The sequence below is a fragment of the Moschus berezovskii genome, chromosome 8 (assembly GCF_049115385.1).
Source record: "Moschus berezovskii isolate FMDL1 chromosome 8, NW_MosBer_1.0, whole genome shotgun sequence".
Lineage (NCBI taxonomy): Eukaryota > Metazoa > Chordata > Mammalia > Artiodactyla > Moschidae > Moschus > Moschus berezovskii.
The window spans coordinates 101,891,024-101,912,714 of NC_142467.1; the positions used below are offsets into that span (position 1 = coordinate 101,891,024).

At 49.2% G+C, this 21,691-nt stretch overlaps 1 protein-coding gene and 1 long non-coding RNA gene across 2 annotated transcripts in view; one reads left to right on the forward strand and one right to left on the reverse strand.

The window, feature by feature from the left end:
* Positions 1–3,526: 3,526 nt before the first annotated feature.
* Positions 3,527–21,691, reverse strand: part of LOC129558311 (uncharacterized) — a 28,264-nt gene continuing 10,099 nt past the window's right edge. The window contains exon 3 of the long non-coding RNA XR_008686397.2: positions 3,527–6,600. This is a non-coding gene — a long non-coding RNA (uncharacterized LOC129558311). The remainder of the gene's footprint in view (positions 6,601–21,691) is intronic.
* The window catches only part of TECR (trans-2,3-enoyl-CoA reductase), a 28,689-nt gene continuing 14,741 nt past the window's right edge, over positions 7,744–21,691 (forward strand). The window contains exon 1 of the mRNA XM_055429354.2: positions 7,744–7,880. Within this exon, the coding sequence (XP_055285329.1) occupies positions 7,866–7,880 (15 nt within the window). The 5' untranslated portion in view covers positions 7,744–7,865. The remainder of the gene's footprint in view (positions 7,881–21,691) is intronic.

Sequence of the window (21,691 nt, forward strand, 5' to 3'; positions counted from 1 at the left end):
ACTCCTTGACTGGAATCACCATAAGGTCAGGGACTGAGTCCTGTCAGTGCTGAGTCTCCAGTGCCAGGAAGTGTCTGGAACCAAAGCTTCATAAATATTCCTGGCTGATTTTATTTTTATTTATTTATTTTTCATATGCATGGTTAGTGTTTTATTCTTTGAAGGATGGTTCTGAAACATCACACTAAGTCAGGTTGAAAGGAAAAGTTTAAAATAGTTTTATAAGGATATAACATATGTACTGACTGTTCATTCTACAAAATCTTGATCATAGAGCTTATGATACACCTAGTTTGTAGTAGCACCCAGTTTTTCCAGATAGTCATTATTTCTTGTTTGCATAAACTTCTTATCATTGGCTGCCTTCTGCTTTTGTTGCATGATCTCAGAGTCCCGCTGCTTCCTTTGAGAGGTAGTCAGGCTATCCTCTTTTCTTTTTCCCTTACTAATTTCCTGGGATTTCTTCATGTTTTTCTGGTGGGCAAGTTCTCGTTGATTTCCACCTGCCCAACCTTTCAGGCTGGGCCAGACTCAACTGCCCCTCTCCCTCCACAGACTAAAAAATCCTGGCTGTTTTTAATGCACCTGGTTCTTTACCCCCGCCCCACTACCTTCATGATGTGGGGGAGACATGGGGATCAATACACCTCTTAGGGCCTCGGTATCTTCATCCCTGAGCAACATGATCCCTTTTGGCTCCTATAGTTTGGCGTGTCTGTGGTGAAGGACAGGGCTGACGCGGAAAGGAGGCTCAGAAAGAGGTACCACCTGAGAAAGGAAGAAGGGAGTAGGTGGTGGTGGCCTACAGAGGGGAAAGGTTCTTGGAAGAACTGCTTGGGAAGTCTGGGCGGTGTGACACTGGTGCTGGAGCCAGATAGTCATGTCTCATTCTTGGTTCCAGCACTTCCTGGCTGTGTGATCTTGGGCTGGTTACTGAGCCTTCCAGGGTCTTTAGCTTCCTCATCTGTACAATGGGGGTAGTAGTTGTACCAGCCTCATAGGGCTTTGAAGTTGACATTGAGTCAACATTTGGAAAGTGCCCGGGACAGACCTAGCTTAGAGGAAGTTCTGTCAAAGGGGTGACTAACTGTCTGGTTGAATGGTGGGCTGCTGAGGAACCCCCTTCCTGGCAGGACCACAGCAAAACATTTCTGGTAACCACTGCCCTTGTGCATGCTGGAACTCTTGAGAAAGACGCCATGGCCTTCTGGCCATCCCTGGCCACTCCCTGACTCTGGTGTAACCGTGTCAGTAAGGGATTCCCTGGCAGCTCAGTTGTAAAGAATCTGCCTGCAGTACAGGAGAACCGGGTTCAATCCCTAGGTCAGGAAGATCCCCTGGAGAAGGGAATGGCAACCCATTCCAGTACTCTTGCCTGGAAAATCCTATGGACAGAGGATCCTGGTGGGCTACAGTCCACGGGGTTGAAAAGAGTCAGACAGAACTTAGCGACTAAACCACCACCATCAAAGGACTCTGGACTAAGACACATACCAGCCAACCTGGAAGGATGAGTCTAGGCTGGATACCCAAGGGCACAGCACTGCAGGGGTCCTGAACCAGTCATGGAGGGGAGAGTTTGATTTTTTTTTTTTTAATAAAGTTACATAAAGAGATAGTGGGAGAGTCATCATGGGGAAAAAAAACCCAGAGCTTGTGGATTTCTTCACACTTATGAATTTAGGGGTTACAGATGTGGGGACTTCCTTGGCAGTCCAGTGGTTAGGATTCTGCTTCTAATGCAGGGGCAATGGGTTCAGTACCTGATCCGGGAACTAAGATCCCACATGCTGTGTGGCCAAAAAAAGGGAGTTACAGATGTGGGGACTTTTCTGGTGGTCCAGTGGTTAAGGCTCCCTGCTTCCACTGCAGGGGGTGTGGGTTTGATCCCTAGTCGGGGAACTAAGATCCCACATGCCACTTATAAATCCACCCTAAAAAAATAGCTAACAGATGTGGAGGCCTCTAAAGGTCTTCACATAGCTCTGGTGGACCAAAAACATCAAGCAAAGGGTGTCCTTGTGTTTGTGGGCAACCTTAGGGCTAGGAAATCTCCCTTCCTTGAGTAAGCCTGGGTCATATTCAGGAAATTTTAATTGTTTAACCACACCCCCCCAAAAAAAAAAAAAAAAAAAAGAGAGCCCAAACTCAACTTCTCTTATTATGTTCTTTGACCTGGACACATACTCACTGGGCACTGTTTGGTTTTTTTGTTCTTAACCAGGCTGAGTGGCATGTGGAATCTTAGTTCCCCCACCAGAGATTGAACCTGCACCCTGGGCAATGAAAGTGCAGAGTCCTAGCCACTGGACTTCCAGGGAATTCCCTCACCAGGCACCTTGGAATGTTACTGGAAAAGTAACTTTCACAGAAACTTAGCAGAGATGTGAGCTATCAACTCAGAGAAGAGGAGACGATGTGATGGGTAGTTGTATGCATAGACTTGGCTGGGCAATAGTACCCAGTTATTCAATTAAACACTAATCTAAGTGCTGCTGTGAAGGTGTTTTGCAGATGTGGTTAGGTTAACATCTATAATCAGTTGGCTTTAAGTACAGGAGATGACCCTTGATTTTGTGGGTAGACCTCATTCAATCACTTGAAAGGCTTTAAAAGCAAACACTGAAAGACCTTAAAAGCAAATATGGAGGTTTGCCTGAGAATGAAGCATTAGTTCCTGGTCAAGACCTGCTGGTCTGCCCTACAGATTTCACACTTGTCTTGCCAGCCCTCACAATTGTGAGAGCCAATGCCTGAAACTAGTCTCTTAATACACAGACACACTCACAAACACATACATCCTATTGCTTCTGTTTCACTGGTAGAACTAAGAACTAAGAATATAAGAATATAAGAACTAAGCAGGTCAGTCTGGAGTCAGTCAGCCTTAGTTGAAAACCTGGACCTGCTCTTTGCTTATTTACTGCCCATGTGATCTTGCACAACTTGTTCTCTGTAATTGCTAAGTATGTTTTCCATAAAATGAGGATAAGAGTAGATCTTACCTCCCAGGGTTGCTATGTGAGTTTGAGAGGGCCCAGGCAATAAACCTTATAATAATAGCTAACACCGACAAGGTCCTACTCTGTGTCAAATCGGTTCCAAACACTCAATGTGTATGAACTCATTTAATCCTGACAATAATCCTGTGAGGGGCTTCCCTGGTAGTCCAGTGGTTAAGAATCTGCTTGCCAGTGCAGGGAATATGGGTTCCATCCCTGGTCCAGGAAGATCCCACGTGCTGTGGGGCAACTAAGCCCGAGAGCCATAACTACTGAAGCCCTTGTGCCTAAAGCCTGAGCTCTGCAACAGGAGAAGCCACCACAATGAGAAGCCTGCAACTAGAGAAAGCCCGAGTGCAGCAATGAAGACCCAGCATGACCAAAAAGAACTTCATTAAAAAAAATAATCCTCAGAGGTTGGCCTGTCATTACCTCTGTTTTACAGGTAGGGAAACCAAGGCTCTGAGAGGTTATGAGAGTTGCCTGAGGTCACCTAGTGAATAAAATGCTAAGGTGTAAACTGTTTAGCATATTGAGTGTTTATGGTAAGCACTCAGCTTGTGTAAGATGTGATTCAGATGATGATAAAGCCTTGATTTTTTTTTTTTTTTTAAAAAGCATCATCACTCTTTTCAACTCTTCTTCTCTTCATCAAAAAGAACTTCAAAAGTATTACAGTCATATAAGCTAACAATCTTCCCTGGTGGAATACCCATGTGAAATAAAAACCTATGAACACATAAAAACCAGTGAGCAAATACTTATCAAGGCTTTATTTGTCATTACCAACAGCCATTAAAACCTGAATGTCCTTCCATGGGTTAAAGGTAAACAAACTGAATACTATTCAGTCATAAAAAAGGATTGAGCTATTGACACAGGAAACAATGCAAAGGAACCTCAAATGCATTATGTTAAGAAGCCAGTTTCAAAAGTCTGTTCACTGTGTCATTTCATTTTAAGGTACTTCTGGGAAAGGTAAAATTATTGATGCAGAAACTGGATCAGTGGTTGCCGGGGCTGGGATCTTTGACAAAGGGAGACAGGGGAATTCAGGGGGATGATGGAAATGTTCCACATCTTGACTGCGATGGTGGTTACATGACTGTATTTATTCAGAACTGTACAGCAGAAAAGGTGATTTTTACTGGATGTAAACTATATCTCAATAAAAAGAAAGAAAATACATCCCATGAATTTAAAAATTCAAAAGGCAGAGAGGTTGGGAAACCTCTCTCCGGGGCTCCTGACACAATGGAAAGTTGCAAATCAGCCCTGGCTTGTCTGCTGTAGGCTCTACCTTCCCTCACACAGCTCTGAACCAGTTTGATCACACACCCCAAAAAAAGCCAAGCCAGGTTCCTGGAAGAATCAAGCTCCTATCTTACTTGCACCTGGGAAATAGAAAAAGAGCTTGTCTCGGTGCTCTGTGATGACCTACATGGCTGGGATGGGGGTTGTGGGGGGAGGCTCAAGAGGGAGGAGATATATGTATACTTTTAGCTGATTCATATTGCTGAACAGCAGAAACCAGCACAACACTGTAAAGCAATTACTCTGGAATTTAAAAAAAAGTAAAAGAACTTGTGAGACTGACACAACCAAACACACCAGAACTTCCAGGTCCAAATGATCACGGGTTCGCCTGAATCTGAGACCCAAGGAGGCCCTGCTCACCCTTCAACAGTGCCACAGCATAGGACCTTTCTGGAATTCCCCCTTTGGAAACTGCTTTAAGGGGCTTGTTACATTTGGCTCAGCAAATACCAAACTTACACGACTGAGCGACTGAACTGATTATGAATCAGCCCATGTCCTGGGGGAACTAGCTGTCCCCATCAACAGGTACAGACAGAGCCATGGTGTAGTGTCATGAATGGCTTGAACAAAGTGGCCAGCCTTTGTTCTGAGGATGAATTCTGTTTGCGTTGGCAGCCTGATTACTGGAAACTACATGAGGCCAACAAGGGGTCCTCACGCTTGTGTGTGTTCAGTAACTCAGTCATGTCTGACTCTTTATGATGCCATGGACTATAGCCCACCAGGCTCCTCTGTCCATGGGATTTCCCAGGTAAGAATACTGGAGTGGGTTGCCATTTCCTCCTCTGGGGATCTTCCCGACCCAAGGATTGAACCTGAGTCTCCTATGTCTCCTGCACTGACAGGCAGATTCTTTATCACTGAGCCACCTGGGAAATCCACCTCTCCACCTGTAATACCCATCAAAACCAAAGAGGACTTCCCCTCTGCAGGCTGGATCATGCCTTTCTATCAGTTTCTTGTAGGTGAGGAGGTGGGTGGAAGTTATTTGTATGCCCCAGCTGGCACATAGCATATTACGTTTACAAAATTATTTAGTGCCTGTTGAGTGAGTTCAGGGCTGAGGAAAGCAGCCTCCAAAGGGAAATTCCAGAATGTCCCAAGCCTGTAGGAATGTGTGTGGAATCTCCAAAAATGACGTCCCTTTGTACACCATATGCCTTACATAGCTGGAACCGAGCCGTAGGGAAGACACACCTACTTAGACCACACTGGAGAACCTGCAAATTGCTAGCAAAACGTGGCTAGATTTTAGGGGTTCAACTCTACCCCCTCAGCATCTCAGAAGTAGATGCCTCAAGTAACTCAACCTGGTAGGTAACAACTTGTGGCTTGTTCTTTTTTTCTTTTTAATATTTATTTATTTGGCTGCACTGGGCCTTAGTTGCAGTATATAAGATCTAGTTCCCTGACCAAGGATTGGAACCCAGGTCCCCTGCATTGGAAGCATGGAGTCTTAGACACTGGACCACCAGGGAAGTCCCTAAACTTGTGGCTTCTGAGTGAGTAATCTCCTACCGTTCTCCATGAAGCCAGGAAACAAGGCCTGTTGGTACACAAAGGATCTCATGATACTATGAGCTCCACAACTGCCAACAGGAAAAGATCTGTGCTTTGGAAAGTATAAAACACTTTATGGGACTTCCCGCGGTGGATAAGAATCCACCTGCCAATGCAGGGGACACGGGTTTGATCCCTGGTCAGGGAAGATCCCACATGCTTCGGGGCAACTAAGTCTGTGTGCCACAACCACTGAAGCCCATGCACCTAGAGCCCATGCCCGACAACAAGAAGCCACGGCAGTGAGAAGTCTGAACACCACAACAGAGTAGCCCCCACTCTCTGCAACTAGAGGGAGCCCGCACAAAGCAACGAAGACCCACGCAGCCAAAACAAAAAAAATCCTTCTGTTTCGCCCAGATAGGCCTGAGGAAAAAGGTAATTAATTTCTTTGGGGTCTCATTTCAGTAACCAGGGATTGAACCCTGGGCTCCCTGCAGTGGAAGCAGTGTCTTAACCACTGGACCACCAGGGAAGCCCTGAAAAAGGTAATGACTTAGCTTCCTTTATTCTGAGACAGGGGTCCCCAAAAGTTATAGCTTCAGAAATTTCTAGAGCCTAACCTGGATGAGTAAGTGCTGAGCACTGACTCACCTTCTCCCCGCCCTGCTATCCTGTGAACCAAGAATCTGTCTTTGAGGACTTCTCACCATGTCTCTGATGCCAGGCCTCTGAGTTCTGGAGCGCTCAACAGCTGAAGGAGGCTCAGGGGTGGGGCCTGGAACCAGGAGAAAGAAGATAAGGTAAGGGAGTGTGCCAAGTCCTGTTTTAAGTGTCTGCACCCAACCTCCCCAGCCTGCTCATAACAATCAATAGAACAAAAGTATGACATGACCCCAAATCAGAACTGTCCAGCAGAGATAGTGTGAGACACACAATTGCCAGGCCAGCACATCCAAGCTGTGTCTGATTTAAAATGTTCCAATAGGCATATCAAAGAAGTAAAGAGAAACAGGAATTTAATTTTAATAATGTATTTTTACCCTATATACCCAAAGAATAATAATATTATTGTTGATAATATCATCAATAATAATAGCACTAATCAACATAAAAGTTGATTAATGAGGGTTTTTTTTTACATCTTCCTTTTCATACTAAGTCTTTGAAATCCCTGTGTGTTTCACCTTTACAGCACATCTCAATTTTGATCAGCCACATTTCAAGGACTCAGTAGCCACATGTGGCCAGCAGTGACCATACGGGGCAGTACAGGTAGAGACAAAAGTGGGCTCCCTGCCTCTGGGGTCTAGCAAGCTGGGGCGGGGGCATGCATTAGAAAGGGGAGTGAAGACACCCCCAGAATAGTGAGAGAGCTCAGGTTACAAGTTGCCGGGTGCGTGCCTGAGAGCTTTTCCCCACCTCTTTCCCCTTTACATTCGTGACACATAGGGGTTCCCTCGCCGGAGCAGCCTCTTCATCCAGGTGCCCCAGCCCACGCCCCCAACCCCTTGCCCTCTCCCGTGGCTCCCCGGTACTCCCCGGGGGCCGCCCACCTGCGAATTCACCCAGTCGAGCAGCCGGCCATGTGGATGTTGCCTTCCCTGTCATTCAACTGCTAGCTCCCTCCCCCCGCCTTGCAATAACCGTCGCTTCCCTTGGTTTCCACAGAGACGCCACCAAGGGGCGGGGCAACGGGCTCGCGCGACCGGAGGCCCTCTTTGATTGGTGGATAGCCAAGACCCTCTTTTTCCCTCCTCCTCCTCCCTCTTGCCCGTGCTCCGCCCCCCACGGTGGGTCCCGGAAGCTGATTGGCTAGCCCCTTGGCGAGAGCTGCTAGTTCCTGCGCAGACCGGCTCTGCGGGGCGGGGACGAAGATGGGCGCCTTGCACATTGATTGGCTGGAGTGCCGCTAGCGGCAGGGAGGGGCGGGGCGGATGCGGGTCCGCGGTTAGTCTCGCGCGGCGGTAGTCACCGCGTAAGGTACTCTGTGGTTTCAGGTAGCAGGAGCAGCAGGAGCAGTAGCCGCGGTGCGGGGGAGCCATGAAGCACTATGAGGTAAGAAACGAGAAAACGGGGATTGAGCGACTGTCGCAGACCCATTTTTCTTTTTCGTGAGACAGTCGGATCCCCCTTTTACGTCCTGTGCCCAGAAAGGCGAGCCGTACAGCGCAGGCGCAGTAGGCGCGCGTTGTGCCTAGGGCCACTCGTAAATCTCAGTGCGCATGTGCGGGCGAGGTATTTATAATTCTGCAACCCTGGCTGTTTTGGGGGTGCCTTTTCTTGGGGGTCTCTGTAGGACCTGGGAAGGTTGCAGGTTCCTCGCAGCTCCCCCTGCGGGATGAATTGTAGACTTTGGTAGGGGAGGAACGAGGGTGTGGAACCCTTGCTCTCACTCTTGAGGGTGTCTTGCACAAACCTTGCACCATGCCTCTGCCTCGGGCTTAGAAAGGGGTTTTGCAGTCAGTCCTCTCTGGCATGAGCTTTGGACCCCTTCCCTAGCCCAGGACGGCTCCCTTAGCGGCTTAGGCGGTGAAGGAGGTGTAGCTGCAGTGCTGGCTCCTGCTGAACAGCAAAGCTGATCTTTGCTTTCTGTTAATCTAAGAGATCATCTCCGTCAAGCCCTGCATATCAACGAGGATATATCTCACACCCACAGCCACTTTTGAAATTCAGGGCTTCTGACTCCTAACTGGGGCCTCTTTTACCCTTAAACCGAAGTGTTCAGATGAACTTATCAACCTAGCTGATAATATAATATTAATAATTTAATTATTGCTGGCTTATAAGTAGCATTAAATGATAAACTAATTTATTATTAAAGTTCATAATAATAATTCAGAGAGTGTTACGTTTGTGCCAGTGAGAGTCAGTTACCTTGATTTCTCAGCTTTACAGCCCTGTGAGGTAGGAGACTATTATTATTGTTGTTTCTGTAAATGAAGAAACAGTCTCAGAGATGTCAAATGACTTGCTCATAGGTCCCCAGCTAGTTAGTAAATGTAGGACAGAGAGAAACTCAGGACTCCAGAGTGTCAGTTGCTAACCACTTTGCCATGCTGGTCCCCAAATGAAAATTAGCCAGTTGAGAGACTTTTTTTTTTCCCCTTCCCGAGTTTAAAAAAGTGTATTAAAATACACATAAAATTTACCATCTTAATCATTTTTAAGGGTACAGTTCAGTGGCATTAAGTACATTCACATTGTTGTGCCACCATAACCACCATCCACATCCATCTCCAGAACTCTGTTCTTTTCATCTTGCATAACAGAAACTCTGTACCCATTAAACACTAACCCCCTTCTCTCCTCTGCCCAGCTCCTGGCAACTGTCATTCTACTTTCTGTCTTTTTGAATTTGATCATGTTAGGTGGCTCATATAAATGTAACGAGACAGTCTGATTTTTGTTTGCTAGTGAAATACCACTGCTTCTGCCCACTCCCTTTAGTACTGCTACTATTACTGTTATTACTTTCCATCATAATTTACCCAGAATCTTTTGAAACCTTTAACCCAGAAGTCGTTAATGATTTTTGAAGTGGCACAAAAATGAGGAGGTAGAATTTAGTAATCTCTTATGCCTCTTCCAACTTTACGATTGTAGAGTGAAATTCTTCTAATACAGTTCTAATACAGTTTTACCTTTCAAAGCCTCTCTGTAACCCTGGAGGAAAAACCACATTCAATTTGAAAGATGGAGAATGGGAGATACATGTGGCCTTTTACAGAATGGAGTTAGTTTTGGTAGTTGGCAGGCAGATAAGGTAGGCCCCTGAGGATCCTTGGGGTGGACACTTTTGTTCTGCAAGCTTGTCACAGCCTGAGGGTCATGGCTTGATCGGGAGGACACACAAACCCTGTCCCTCCTGGAAGCAGAAGCTTCAAACCCACTGTTCAAAGTGACCTTGGAGGAAAAAAATAAAGTTGTTATATTTCCATTTTCTGTGTTATCATTCTCTGCTGACATTTGCCACGTAAGCACTGAGGTGGTAGCTCCAGGCTTTCTGTACAGGAGTAAACTATCTCTCAGCCCAGTTTGCACAGCAGGCTGATCAACTCTATTACAGGTATTTGTTGCAGATCAATAAAAATAGCAGAGATTCTTTCCTTCACATTTAACACCTTGAGAAAGATTGTATTTCTATTTGGGACTAAGTCTGTTCTTCCACAACCCTTCACCTGCCACCCGCAGCCCCCCCCCCCCAAGCAACCCCTAAACCACTGGGTGATTAACACCCACCAGAAAGACCTTTTTGACTGGGAGAGAGACCTTGGAGATTATGAAGAATAATTTACAAGAGATACAGATGATGCTCAGAAAGGTGCGGGGCTTGTTCAGTGACACAGTGAAGTGAATGAGGGTTGATATCTGATTTTGAGGCAGGTAGTATTCCAGCTGGAGAGGCGATTTTTGCTGCTGTTTCGATAACAGTTTGCTGACACTGCCATTCTCCCTTCTGTGGTCCCAGAGGAAAATGCGACCCTTCAGTGGCCTCACTGAAACGAGGCAGGTAGAACAGGTTACTCTTGGGCCTTCTCCCAAGTAGGTCTTTGGAAGGCAGAGCAAGCCTTGGGATTGTCTTGGGGTCAGAACAAGGTCATCAAGGGAACTGCTTATCCAAAGCTATAGGAAATTTTTTCTTTTTTTAAAATTTTGTTTTGCCATTGCAGATGAGAGGTCCAAGTAATGATCCCAGTAGCAGCTCAGCTCTTATCTTGTAAAGGAATCTGCTGATTCCTGGGAAGATGGGGTCCCTCTTAGCTTCCTTGAGCCTGGGTCACTGCCCATTTCGCATAGCTGGAGCCTCGGAGGCAAGGCAGCCTCTTCCTCCTGGGGTCTTCCATTTAGGATAGGGTAGATCCATAGGATCTTCCATTTAGGGTCCCATTTAGGTCCCCATTTAAAATCTTCTGCTGTTCCCCGCCTCCCCTCAAAAGGGTAGCTTTGTTGGTGCTCATCTTGTGAATAATATAATTCTTGCTTCAGCTTCCTCCACAGGAGTAAGTATGTGAAAGTTCTGGAAGTAGAGTTCTGCTCAAGAGGCAATTGTTTGAGCCAGAGAACTGGGTAGGAAGGGGAAGTGAAGGAGAATGTGGACCCATGTATAATGGTGTCAGAGGTGCTCGGGCCTCAGGCGGGCCTGGCTCTGCCACTCACTGAATAACTAGCCTAGGGCAGATTACTTAATCTCTCTGAGCTCCTCGGAGCAAAATAATTGTGATAGCAAAGGCCAGTAATAACATTATGAAATTGCTGGAACTATATCATAAGGGGTATTTATAAAAGAGGAGGTGCTGCACATAGCACTGGTTCATTTATTTTAACGGTTGCGCATGATTTCTTCATATAAAAAGCAATTTAGTTTGATTTACTTGGTCTTTTAATAAATCTCCAGACATCATATTGAGTAGAAAAAAGCAAATAGCAAAAAGTTTTGTAAATTAAAAAAAATACCAAATGAGATTTATATGTGTTTTTTTGTGGATAGACACCTAATTAAAGGATAAATTGTAATATGATGTTAGAAATATATGGGAATTACACAGTAAGAGGAACCATTGCTTGGGGAGGGATGGAAGGGGAGGAAAAGGCATAGGGAGGGCTTCAGCTATGTCTTTTTTTTTTTTTTTAAAGGAATCTGTTGTAGTAAACAGAGTAAAATATAAATATCTGTTTAACCTGGGAGGTGGGATCTTAAGTGTCTGCTGTCTCATGTACTATTTTCCTTCTGAATCCTTGGGTCTCTTTGAAATAGAAGGTGAGGGATAATTTGGGTTTTTGTAGCCATCAAATGCTGTGTTAACATGCGGGTTTCTGACTTCTGCACATTAAATGTGGTGCCTGTTTGCCAGAAGGTATTGTGTTTTGATGGAGAAGGCAATGGCAACCCACTCCAGTGTTCTTGCGTGGAGAATCCCAGGGATGGAGGAGCCTGGTGGGCTGCCGTCTGTGGGGTCGCACAGAGTCGGAAGTGACTTAGCAGCAGCATTGTGTTCTGAGATGAGGCCTGCTTGATCTCTTCACTCACACCCTGCTGTGCGCTGCATCCAGCAGGCCTTCTGAAAACGCTTTTGGGATTGATTGTTTATTTATAGACAGGGTGGGAGCCTGGTTATGATCCCCCTCTTTCTGGGTCACTTTTTTTTCCTTTTTATTTGGCTGTGCTGGGTCTTCATTGCTGCTCACAGACTTTCTCTAGTTGCGGTGCATGGGCTTCTCATTGCAGTGGCTTCTCTTGTGGCAGACCTGCCTGTGCTTCGACAGTTGCGGCATACGGGCTCAATGGGTGCTCCAACATGTGTGGAATCTTCCCAGACCAGGGATCAAACTTGTGTCCCCTGCATTAGCAGGTGGATTCTTTACCATGGAGCCACCAGGGAAGTCCCTGGGCTACTTTTTGTTGCTGGATACCAGTGGCAGGTCACATTTCTTGTGTCCTTGCAAAAACCCTGAGAGTTGGATACTCCTCCTCCCTCCGTTTTGTGGATAAAGAACCTGAGGCTCAGAAAGGTGAAGGAGCTTGTCCCAGGTCACATCGTGGTAGAGACAGGATCCGGACCTAGGTCTGTCTGTAGATGAGCCAGAGCCATGATAATGTTGGGGATGCTGGCAGTGCTGGTAGTAACAGCCACCAGTGGTTACTGAGGCCTGTGATCACCTGATCAGGTGGGCATCAGTGTTACTTCTGCTTAACAGGGAAGGAACCTGAGGCCCAGAGAAGTCAGTTAAGTTGCTCAAGGTCACGGAACCAGCAGGCAGTGGTGCTGGGCCTTGGCCTCTTGTTTGCCTGACTCCAGTTTCTGTCCCTGTAACGATTCCCTGCTGATGCTAGTTTGGTTGGTGGCTGTGCTGTGCTGTTCTGAGTACCCAGCATCCCTGGAGGGAGGATGGGAGGGTCCCTCTGGGCCTGTGTGGTCCTCCGACAGACAGAGCCCCTCTGCCCTCACGTTGGATGGGCTGCCCCTTGGAGTTCCGGAGGTGAATTAGATTGGGACGGGGTGGCCTCAAAGCATGGTGAGCTTTCAGGACCATTCTTGTGTTGGCATGTGTCAGACCAGGAGCCTGTGGGGTTGGGGTGGTTTTTAGGCTTTTCTGTACCCTGCAGGCTCTGAGCGGGTGGTGATTCACATTGGTGATTCTGCTGGTGAGTCCCTTTCTCTGACCCTTAGAATTGTAGCTCTACACTTGAGCCACTCACCCCCTTGTTCTTGGAATCTCATTGCCCCCAGGCCTCAGTGAGTTCTAGAACTCTCAGATAAGGGGTGCTTCCCCAGAGCCACACAGTCAGGTCCCCTTTGGGTGGGGCAGTATCCTCCCTGGGAAGACAGAAAAGTCTACCAAGCTTTGGGTCAGAGCTCAGTTCAGATCATAACTGCCCGGCACAAAGTATGGAGCCCGTAGGTTCTGTAACCTCTGGAGCCAATTTTCTCATCTATAAAATGGGGATCCTGGTGCGGGTGTGCTCTCAGTGGCTAACTTTGGCTCCAATCTTCCCAACCTTGCCTTCAGGGACATCAGGTTGATAAGCTTGCAGAGGGCTTGGGCAGGGGTTGTATTAATACCATGGATTGAGGCAGATGCTACAGGCAGGCCCTCCCTCTTCCCCAATCCCAAATTACTCATGACCTGCACACTGCTGGGCACAATGGACCCTATCTCACAGCTTATCCCTTCAAGGAATTACTGCTCTGGTGAGCATTAGATGGGTGCAGCACAGCAGCTAACATTTAACTAGTTCTGCTGACCTACACCATGATCCTGAGGCCTGAGAGGGAGTGGAGGCGGGGCCTGGGTGGAGGAGGTGGGGCTGAGGTGAGGAGGTGGGTGGGAAGAACCAAAGTGGTAAGGGTGGCAGTGGGTGGGCAGCAGGGCACAGGGTGGGACAGCTGTTGGAGAGACTGGTGAGGGGCTCGAGTTGGGGTGGGGAACCCTGAGCCTGGCAGAGCCTCTTGAATAACTGGTTCCTGAGCAGTGAGAATGGTGGAGAGTTGACAGCCCTGAGTGTGTTAACATTGTTAACGCAATTGAGTTGGGTTGGGAAACCCTGTACTTTCACTGACAGGCTTGGCCGGATGAGAAAGGCCTGGAGACCTTGGGCTGGTTGGTCAAGTTCAAGCTAGATCCTAACACCCTCCTGCGATACTGACAGTGGCAGCTGAGACTGTTTTAATACCTGGCCACAGCCAGTGCATTGTGATGAAAGTCACTGCTGATAGAGAGCCCACTCTGACTGCGTTTCATCTGTCAACTCATTTACCCCTCACAGTGAGCCTGGGAAGTTGGTACTCTTACCTTGTTTGAGAGATGGGGAAACGGACCCAGAGTAGGGAAGCAGCATGAGTTCCAGCTAGTGAATGGCAGGGCCCGGATTCTGCTAGACCCAGAGTGGGCTTTGCTGTGGGTGGGCCCAAGCGACCAGTGAAGCCAGGATAAAGACGCCTGTCTTGGGACTTCCCTGGTGGTCCAGTGGGTGAGGCTCCATGCTTCCAGTGCAGGGGGCCTGGCTTCCATCCCTGGTCCAGAACTAGATCCTACCTGCTGTAACCAAAGATGCTGCATGCCGCAGCAAAGATCATCACTGCAACTAAGACCCAGAATGGCTAAATAAATAATTTTTTTCCCCCTAAAAAGACAACTGTCTCAGGGAGCCCCTGGGCCACCTGAAGTGTCAGCACACTGTCTGGTCCGGGGTCAAGGTCCAGATCGTTAGGTGTCAAGGACACAGCCGTATCAGTGAGGCCACCTGGAATACTTTGTGCATGTGTTCTCTCTAGAACATCTCCAGATGTGTTAATGAGCCAGACCCGGTGGGCTCCTGGAGATGGAGTTGTGCCAAACAGTATGCCCAGAGATGGAGGAAGAAGCCCAGAAGCCCATGATGGTTCTGATGTTACACCCCCTGAAGCTGCATTTTGGAATGAACTGTTCTGTCCTTCTCTGTGGGAGGACTGTCAGCGAAGTCACAGCACAGTCAGAACCCACTTTCTAACATCGTGAGAAAGAACCATTCCAGGAAACAGGTGCCCAGAGTGGGCCTGGTCTTCTGATGCCTGTCACAGCCTCCTTCCTTACGGGCGCGCCACTGTGTCTGTTCTTGGCCCTCACCCAGCAGCAGCCAGAGGGTCTCTGGGGAGGGGAGGGTCGCAGCACTCCACACCTCAGAACACCCCCTCAGAGCTTCTTGTCCTCCTCTGGCCCCTGCCGTCCTCACTCATTGCAGGGCTGGTTTCATTTCGAGCATCCACCGCCACCTTCCTGCCGTGCGCATAAGCCCTTCCCTCGGCCATAAATGCTCTTCCCTCTGTTTTTCCTGTGCCTGCTTTCTTCTCATTGAGAGCTTAGCTTCATTGTCATAGAGGCCTTCCTTGACTGTCCTGCTGGAGAGGGGCCGCCACACCCTGTTCCTCTCCTCTGGCCCTCCCTGGTCTGTGCTTGTGTTTTCATTTGGGAACTTGATGGTCTTCCTACCTGGACAGAGTGAGCTCCGCGAGGGGAGGGGCTCTTGGTGTCTTGTTCCTGCAGCTTCCCTGGCACTTGGAAAGTTGAGGGAGGTTTGTGAATGGGTGGGTGAATGTACCTTCTGCCTGGGGTCAGGCCCACCGGGTGTAGAAGGGTGAGTGGCGTCTTGCTGCACTGGATGAGTCCAGTGTCCCCTGTGTTGGGCTGAGGTGGCCCCTGTGTGACCCATCCTTAATGGTCCTGACTTAGGGAAGTCGGGTTTACAGGTGGTTTTAAGCCCTGGGTCCACACTGGCCACTGTTCCCTGTTGTCCCCCTCCTCCTGGAACCTGGGCACGATGAGCCCAGGAGCCGCCAAGCCCGCTTGTGGGCCTGCTCCTCATCTCGGCACAGGTTGCTAGCAGCTCCTGCTGATCTGGACACTTTTCGTGACAGGCTCCAATCACCTGTTCTCCAGCCCATCTCCCTTTTTTTTTCCCCTTGGCTGTCCTGGGTCTTTGTTGTGGTACTTGGGCTCTCTAGATGCAGTGCGTGGGCTTAGTTGCCCCGAGCCATGTGGGATCTTATTTTCTGAACCCAGGTCCCCGGCATTGGAAAGTGGATTCTTAACCACTGGACCACCAGAGAAGTCCTCCATTGCCTATTTACTAGTTCATTCCTTCTGACATTTTTTTCTTCTTCTCTGTACCTGTTGTATGCCAGGAATACTGGACTGAAGGAACCTTCAGCCTCTACCTTCAGGGTCTCTTCGTCTAAGCCGAAGCCTGAAAGAAGTCTTCCGGGAAGGGAGCTCAGCTTGGGCAGAGGTCTGGAGGCCAGGCTGAGTGGTTGTGTGATGAGTGATGAGGCTGATCAGGCCAGGCTTTGCAACGACATCTGTGGACTCACTGGTGATGGAGGTCCTTTTTCCTGTTGATTTTACCCAAAAGCTTAACTTTCAGAGAGCAGTTTATTGAGTCCTTGGAGGGTGCTCCCACTGTGGTGTGTGTTATATAAACGTGTGAAAGTAGTTGTTCCTTATTACAACTGTGTTGTGGGTGGTGGTTGGCACTGCCCCCTCCCGCCCCCGGTCCAGTCGTTAGAGATGGGCCACGACCCTCTCAGTCCTCTGGGGGATAAAGGGCCTCTCAGTAGCTTGCGGTGATTGGCAGGCTGGCACAGCCCTACCCCTGTCCCTGCTTGAACCAGTCTCTTATGTAAGCAGAGCTCATGGGCCATTCAGGCAGCCTGGGGGACTGCAGAGTTCGTGCAGTCTCGGGGCCTTCTGAATTCTTGTTTTCCTCTTTAAAAGGACCAGGGAGCAATGGCTGGGGACCATGCCCATTGTGTGAGGGGCCTGAGGGAAGGGTGCCTGTCCTTTGGGTGGGAGTGGGTCTTTCAAGCTGGTGGGGAGGGCAGTGGTAAACAATCTGCTTGCCAATCACACGGGAGATGAGGTTTGATCCCTGGATCGGGAGGATCTCCTGCAGGAGGAAATGGCAACCCACTCTGGTATTCTTGCCTGGAGAATCTCATGGACTGAGGAACCTGGCGGGCTACAGTCCATGGGGTTGAAAAGAGTCAGACTGAGCACACACACATAGTTTAACCCTAGCATTTGGGGCATCATAGAACAACTGGAAACAGGTTGAACTTGAGGGGATCCAAGAGCTGTAGCTTCTGGTCTTCTTGTTAGGAGAAGCTGTGTCTCAGGATGCCTCAAGAAGCTAATCTAGAAGAAGAGGGGTGGGTTGGGGGAGTTGCCGAATTGATGCTTCTCAGGAGGTGCAGTTGGCAGAGTGTGTCTCTGGTGGGGTGGTTGTGAGGGTAACAGCAGAATTCTTGGGAAGATACGTACAGCCTGAAATAGCGTGTTGTTGAGTCCACTCTGTAGAATCAGATCTCCTGTCCTGGCTGGAGGTGGGATCCACAGAGGACAGGCTGGAGTTGAGCTGGGAAATCCCAGTGCTGGGCCAGATTCCGGAGAGGTAGCTCTGCTCGTCCCATCCTCAGATCCCATCATCCAGGTCTCAGCTTGAATGTCACTTCCTCCGAAAGGCTCCCTCTGAGCCACCCAGGCCACACTTGTCACCTTCTCATTGCTTCTGTTTTGGTTCTCTGAGTGGCACTTAGCACCTTCAGAGAGCTGTTAGTGTGAGGCTGTCCTCAGTCACCCCCGCTGTGGATCAAGTGATTGGGTGCCTGCCTGTTAGAGACCCACAAGAACAGGCTGGGTGGGCTCAGGCAGTTAGCTGCATCGTCCATGGCTCCCTCCGAACTATCCCACACCCAGCGATCAGGAGGACCCTCCAGCTTGCGGGGTGCCTGGCGGTTCCCTGGAACTGGTGGATTTAACTGAGAGCACTTGTAGCTCTGGCGCGTTAGCGTGGGCGCCTGCTTATCTTTTGGTACTTTGGAACTTGGCCATTTCCGCCCCCCCGTTTTTGACTCCCAAGTTGCTTGAACCCTGAGTGTTCATGTAAGGATGACATGGAAATTCTACAGGAAGCACTAACCATGATGGGCAGGCCCCAGTAATGTTTCCTGCCAGGCTCCTCCAGGCGCCATCTGAGAAGTGGGCCCCGGAACTATACGCATTCTGAGCACTGCATCCTGGCTCCCTGGGGGCCTCGGTGGATGGCAGCATTTCCCGACTTTCCAGCTGGGCCTGGGAACCTGCACCATCCGAGGAGAAAATGTGGGGAGGGGTGTCTGTGTGAAGACTCCGGGGCTCATTTCCTCTTGCTGCATTTCACTTTCTTTGCTGGAGCTGAGCTGGCCACGCCCTGTGGGGTCAGGGGAGGCTCTGAGGGTCTTGACCTGTGAAGCTGCTTACAGGTAACACTGGACAGGGAGCAGACAACTGAGGGCAGCTTCCAGTGCTCCTACTGCAATAGCTGTAGCTGAGTATTTTCTCTTAAACCACTTTTCCCTTTATGGATGTGGCCAGGCCTGTTCAGTATTCTAGAAACCCTGCCCTCCTCCATCAGAGTCTTCTTTCACTTGTTAATTACTCTCCTCTCTTTGTCCCAGGATATACATCTTTCCCCCTCAGCATTTTCATGTTCCCGAAGTTGGGATGCATCTTAAACGATTTGTATCTGTCCACCCATTTATCTAATGTTGGCATATGTGCCCCCACCTCAGAAAAAAAAGACTTGGCAGCTTGTTTTGAATCAGTGACACTTCAGGGTCCAGGAATTAGGGCGTCTTTCTCAGTGCTTGCCACCTTCGTGCTCTCATCAAAGCCGCCAGGGTCTCTGGCCTGGGTTGTCTGCAAGACGGTCACTGCTGTCAGTGCTTCCACGCTTGTCCCGAGCAGCAAGAGGGTGCCTTCTCAAATCAAACTAGGTTGTGGCACTCTAGCAACTGCCCATCCCTGGACTCACACCTGGAGGACTCGACTCGGCCTCCACTCCGAGCCTGCTCCACAGCTGCGTGCCTTTGAGTACATCGTGCTGCATCCAGTCGTCGGATGTTCCTGAGCCCTGCCAACCTGTGTGCTGCCCCAGGGCCTTTGCAGTTTCCTCCAGGAGCCTCATGCTGGCCATCACTTTGGCTCAAGTCGCACATCCTTAGAGAAGCCTTTCCTGACCGCCTCCTGTGGCCCTCTGGGCTTTCTGCCCAGCTCTTTGCTTCCCAGCAGCTGGTTCATCCTGACCCCATGTTACGTAATAGATTCTTTGCCCATGTTCCCCTTGAGCCTGAGCAGACCCAGTGGGCTGGGGTGGGGGGTGGGGGGCACTTGGCCATGGTACCCCAGCATCTGGGCCAGTGCCCGGCATGCTGCACACAGGTCTTTCTGTTTGTCATCGAGCCCAGCACCCTGCACAGGCCTGGCGCAGCGTGGGGCTCAGTCAGCGTTGGCTGAGCAGATGAAGAACGGCAACTTCTCAGCCAGCAGAAGGGGTTCTTGGGGGTTTGAGATGCCCTCCATATGTGGTTGAGCCCTTTGCAGGTCTCTGTGTAGGAACCCCTTCCTAGCTCTGCTTGGGCACTGGACACAGTGTCCAGGGCTCTGTGGGCTCTCTGGCCCAGGCCAGACGTCTGCAAGGAGCGCAGGGAGCAGGATCGCTGTGGGGCAGGTGGCCGCAGCCACCCTGGGGCAGACCCCTCTGGCTTATATACGGGAAGGTTTGATGGGCTTGCTCGGAGCTCCTCTGGGCCACGTATTGCCTGGGAGCTGTGCAGCCCCTGGGGCTGAGACTGGACTGTCTCTCTCACCCTGACTGGGCAGTGCCTGCCGTACTGCGTGTTCTTGGGGACCTGCGCGGGGCTGAGAAAGTGAGCAACGCCAGACCCTGGGGCCAGGTCACGAGTCACCGCTTTCAGAAAAACAGTGGAATGGCACCTAATGGTAGCTGGAAGACCTTACAGATATTGCTGGGACTAGGTCACCGTGAGACTTTGGGCCAGTAACTCAGAAGGAGTTCACAGAATTGGGGACTTTTTGCTTTAACAAGACCCTGTCTTTACTCATCTGCTTATTTATGTGAATATGGCTTCTTTGTGTTTACTTGAATAAAGAAATGTTAGAATAAAAGCTCTGGAGAAGGCAATGGCAAGCCACTCCAGTACTCTTGCCTAGAAAATCCCATGGATGGAAGAGCCTGGTAGGCTGCAGTCCATGGGGTCGCTAAGGGTCAGACAGGACTGAGCGACTTGGCTTTCACTTTTCACTTTCACACATTGGAGAAGGAAATGGCAACCCACTCCAGTGTTCTTGCCTGGAGAATCCCAGGGACAGGGGAGCCTGGTGGGCTTCCGTCTATGGGGTCACACAGAGTCGGACACGACTGAAGTGACTTAGCAGCAGCAGCAGCAGCAGAATAAAAGCTCTGTCTCATTCTAGCAATAAGAAATAGTCACCTTGGCTACATGAACTGATTGGGAAAATGGTCCATCTGTGCCGTCTAGAGACGCAGTGCTGATAACCTCCTGCTGCTGCTGCTAAGTCGCCTCAGTCGTGTCCGACTCTGTGCGACCCCATAGACTGCAGCCCGCCAAGCTCCTCCATCCATGGGAGTTTCCAGGCAAGAATACTGGAGTGTGTTGCCATTGCCTTCTCTGGTTGATAACCGACTGTTTATGGTTAATGTTTAGTGATGGTTCTTGATGATTCATAGTTTATGTTTAGCTGATAATGTAATGATAACTCATCCTGAAGGATTTTCTCTTTACACTTAGAGCCTTAGGTCATGAAAATGTTTTTAAGAAATTTAATTTCAATTTGAGCAGTAGACATGATGCTCAGTAATAACCTTCAGTCAGGGACTTCCCTGGTGGTCCATTGGCTAAGAATCAGCCTGCCGTGCAGGGGACACAGATTCGATCGCTCTTCCGGGAATATCCCACATGCCTTGGTGACAAGGAAGCCCACGTGCCGCAACTACTGAAGCCCACGCGCTCTAGAGCCCATGCTCTGCAACATGGGAAGCCAGTGCGGTGAGAAGCCTGAGCACCGCCACGAAGCGCAGCCGCTGTGCTCCTCACCTGGAGATAACTGGTGAGTCACAACGAAGGCCCGGCACAGCCAAAAAAACCCAGAAACCGTCAATCACGATCCTGTATTTGAATAAAATTCAGTGCAGGAGGGGAGTGAACAGAATTCAGCTTCAAGGCAAAAAAGGAGCAAATATTTAAGGAGCTTGTTTATAGCCTTTTTTTTTTTCTTTTAGTGGAATGATGGTAGATAGGAAGCTACTTGGGTATTTAGACCCTGGTGAGATTTAACAGAGCCCCATAAATTTTATATAGAATTTGCAATATCTGCAGTAGGCCGGAAATGACATCTTTTGCAACTGTTCAAGCTCAGGTGAAAAAGTATTGTCAACTTAAAAATGTGTTGGGGGATACATTCAGTTAGCAAAATTATTTTAGGAATATGTGTGCATGCTCGTTTACTCAGTCATAGTCTGACTCTTTTTCGAGCCCATGAACTGTAGCCTGCCAGGCTCCTTTGTCCATGGAATTTTCCCAGGCAAGAATACTGGAGTGGGTTGCATATCCTCCTCCAGGGGATCTTCCCAACCCAGTGATCGAACCCACGTCTCCTGGGACTCCTGCATTGGCAGGCAGGTTCTTTACTGCTGGGAAGCCCCATACATGGCCAAAGATAGAGTGCCCAGTATGCTCACAGATGCTTCCATGTGATTACAGGAAGGAGGAGTGGTGTTTCTCAGTGAGCTGGATCTCTTTGGGGTGTTCAGTCAGCATTTCAGACTTAATATGTTCAAAACTGAGCCTGGATTCCCCCCCTGACCCCCACCCCAACCTCATCCTGCAGGTTCTGCTTGACTCCCACTTCCCCACACCCACCCCTGCCAGTTAATGGCAGTTCCAGTCTTCTCATCACCAGGCCCCAGGCTGTTTGACCCAGCTCTTTCCCTCACGCCTCATGTTCCGGAGTCGGCAAATCCTGTATCTCTG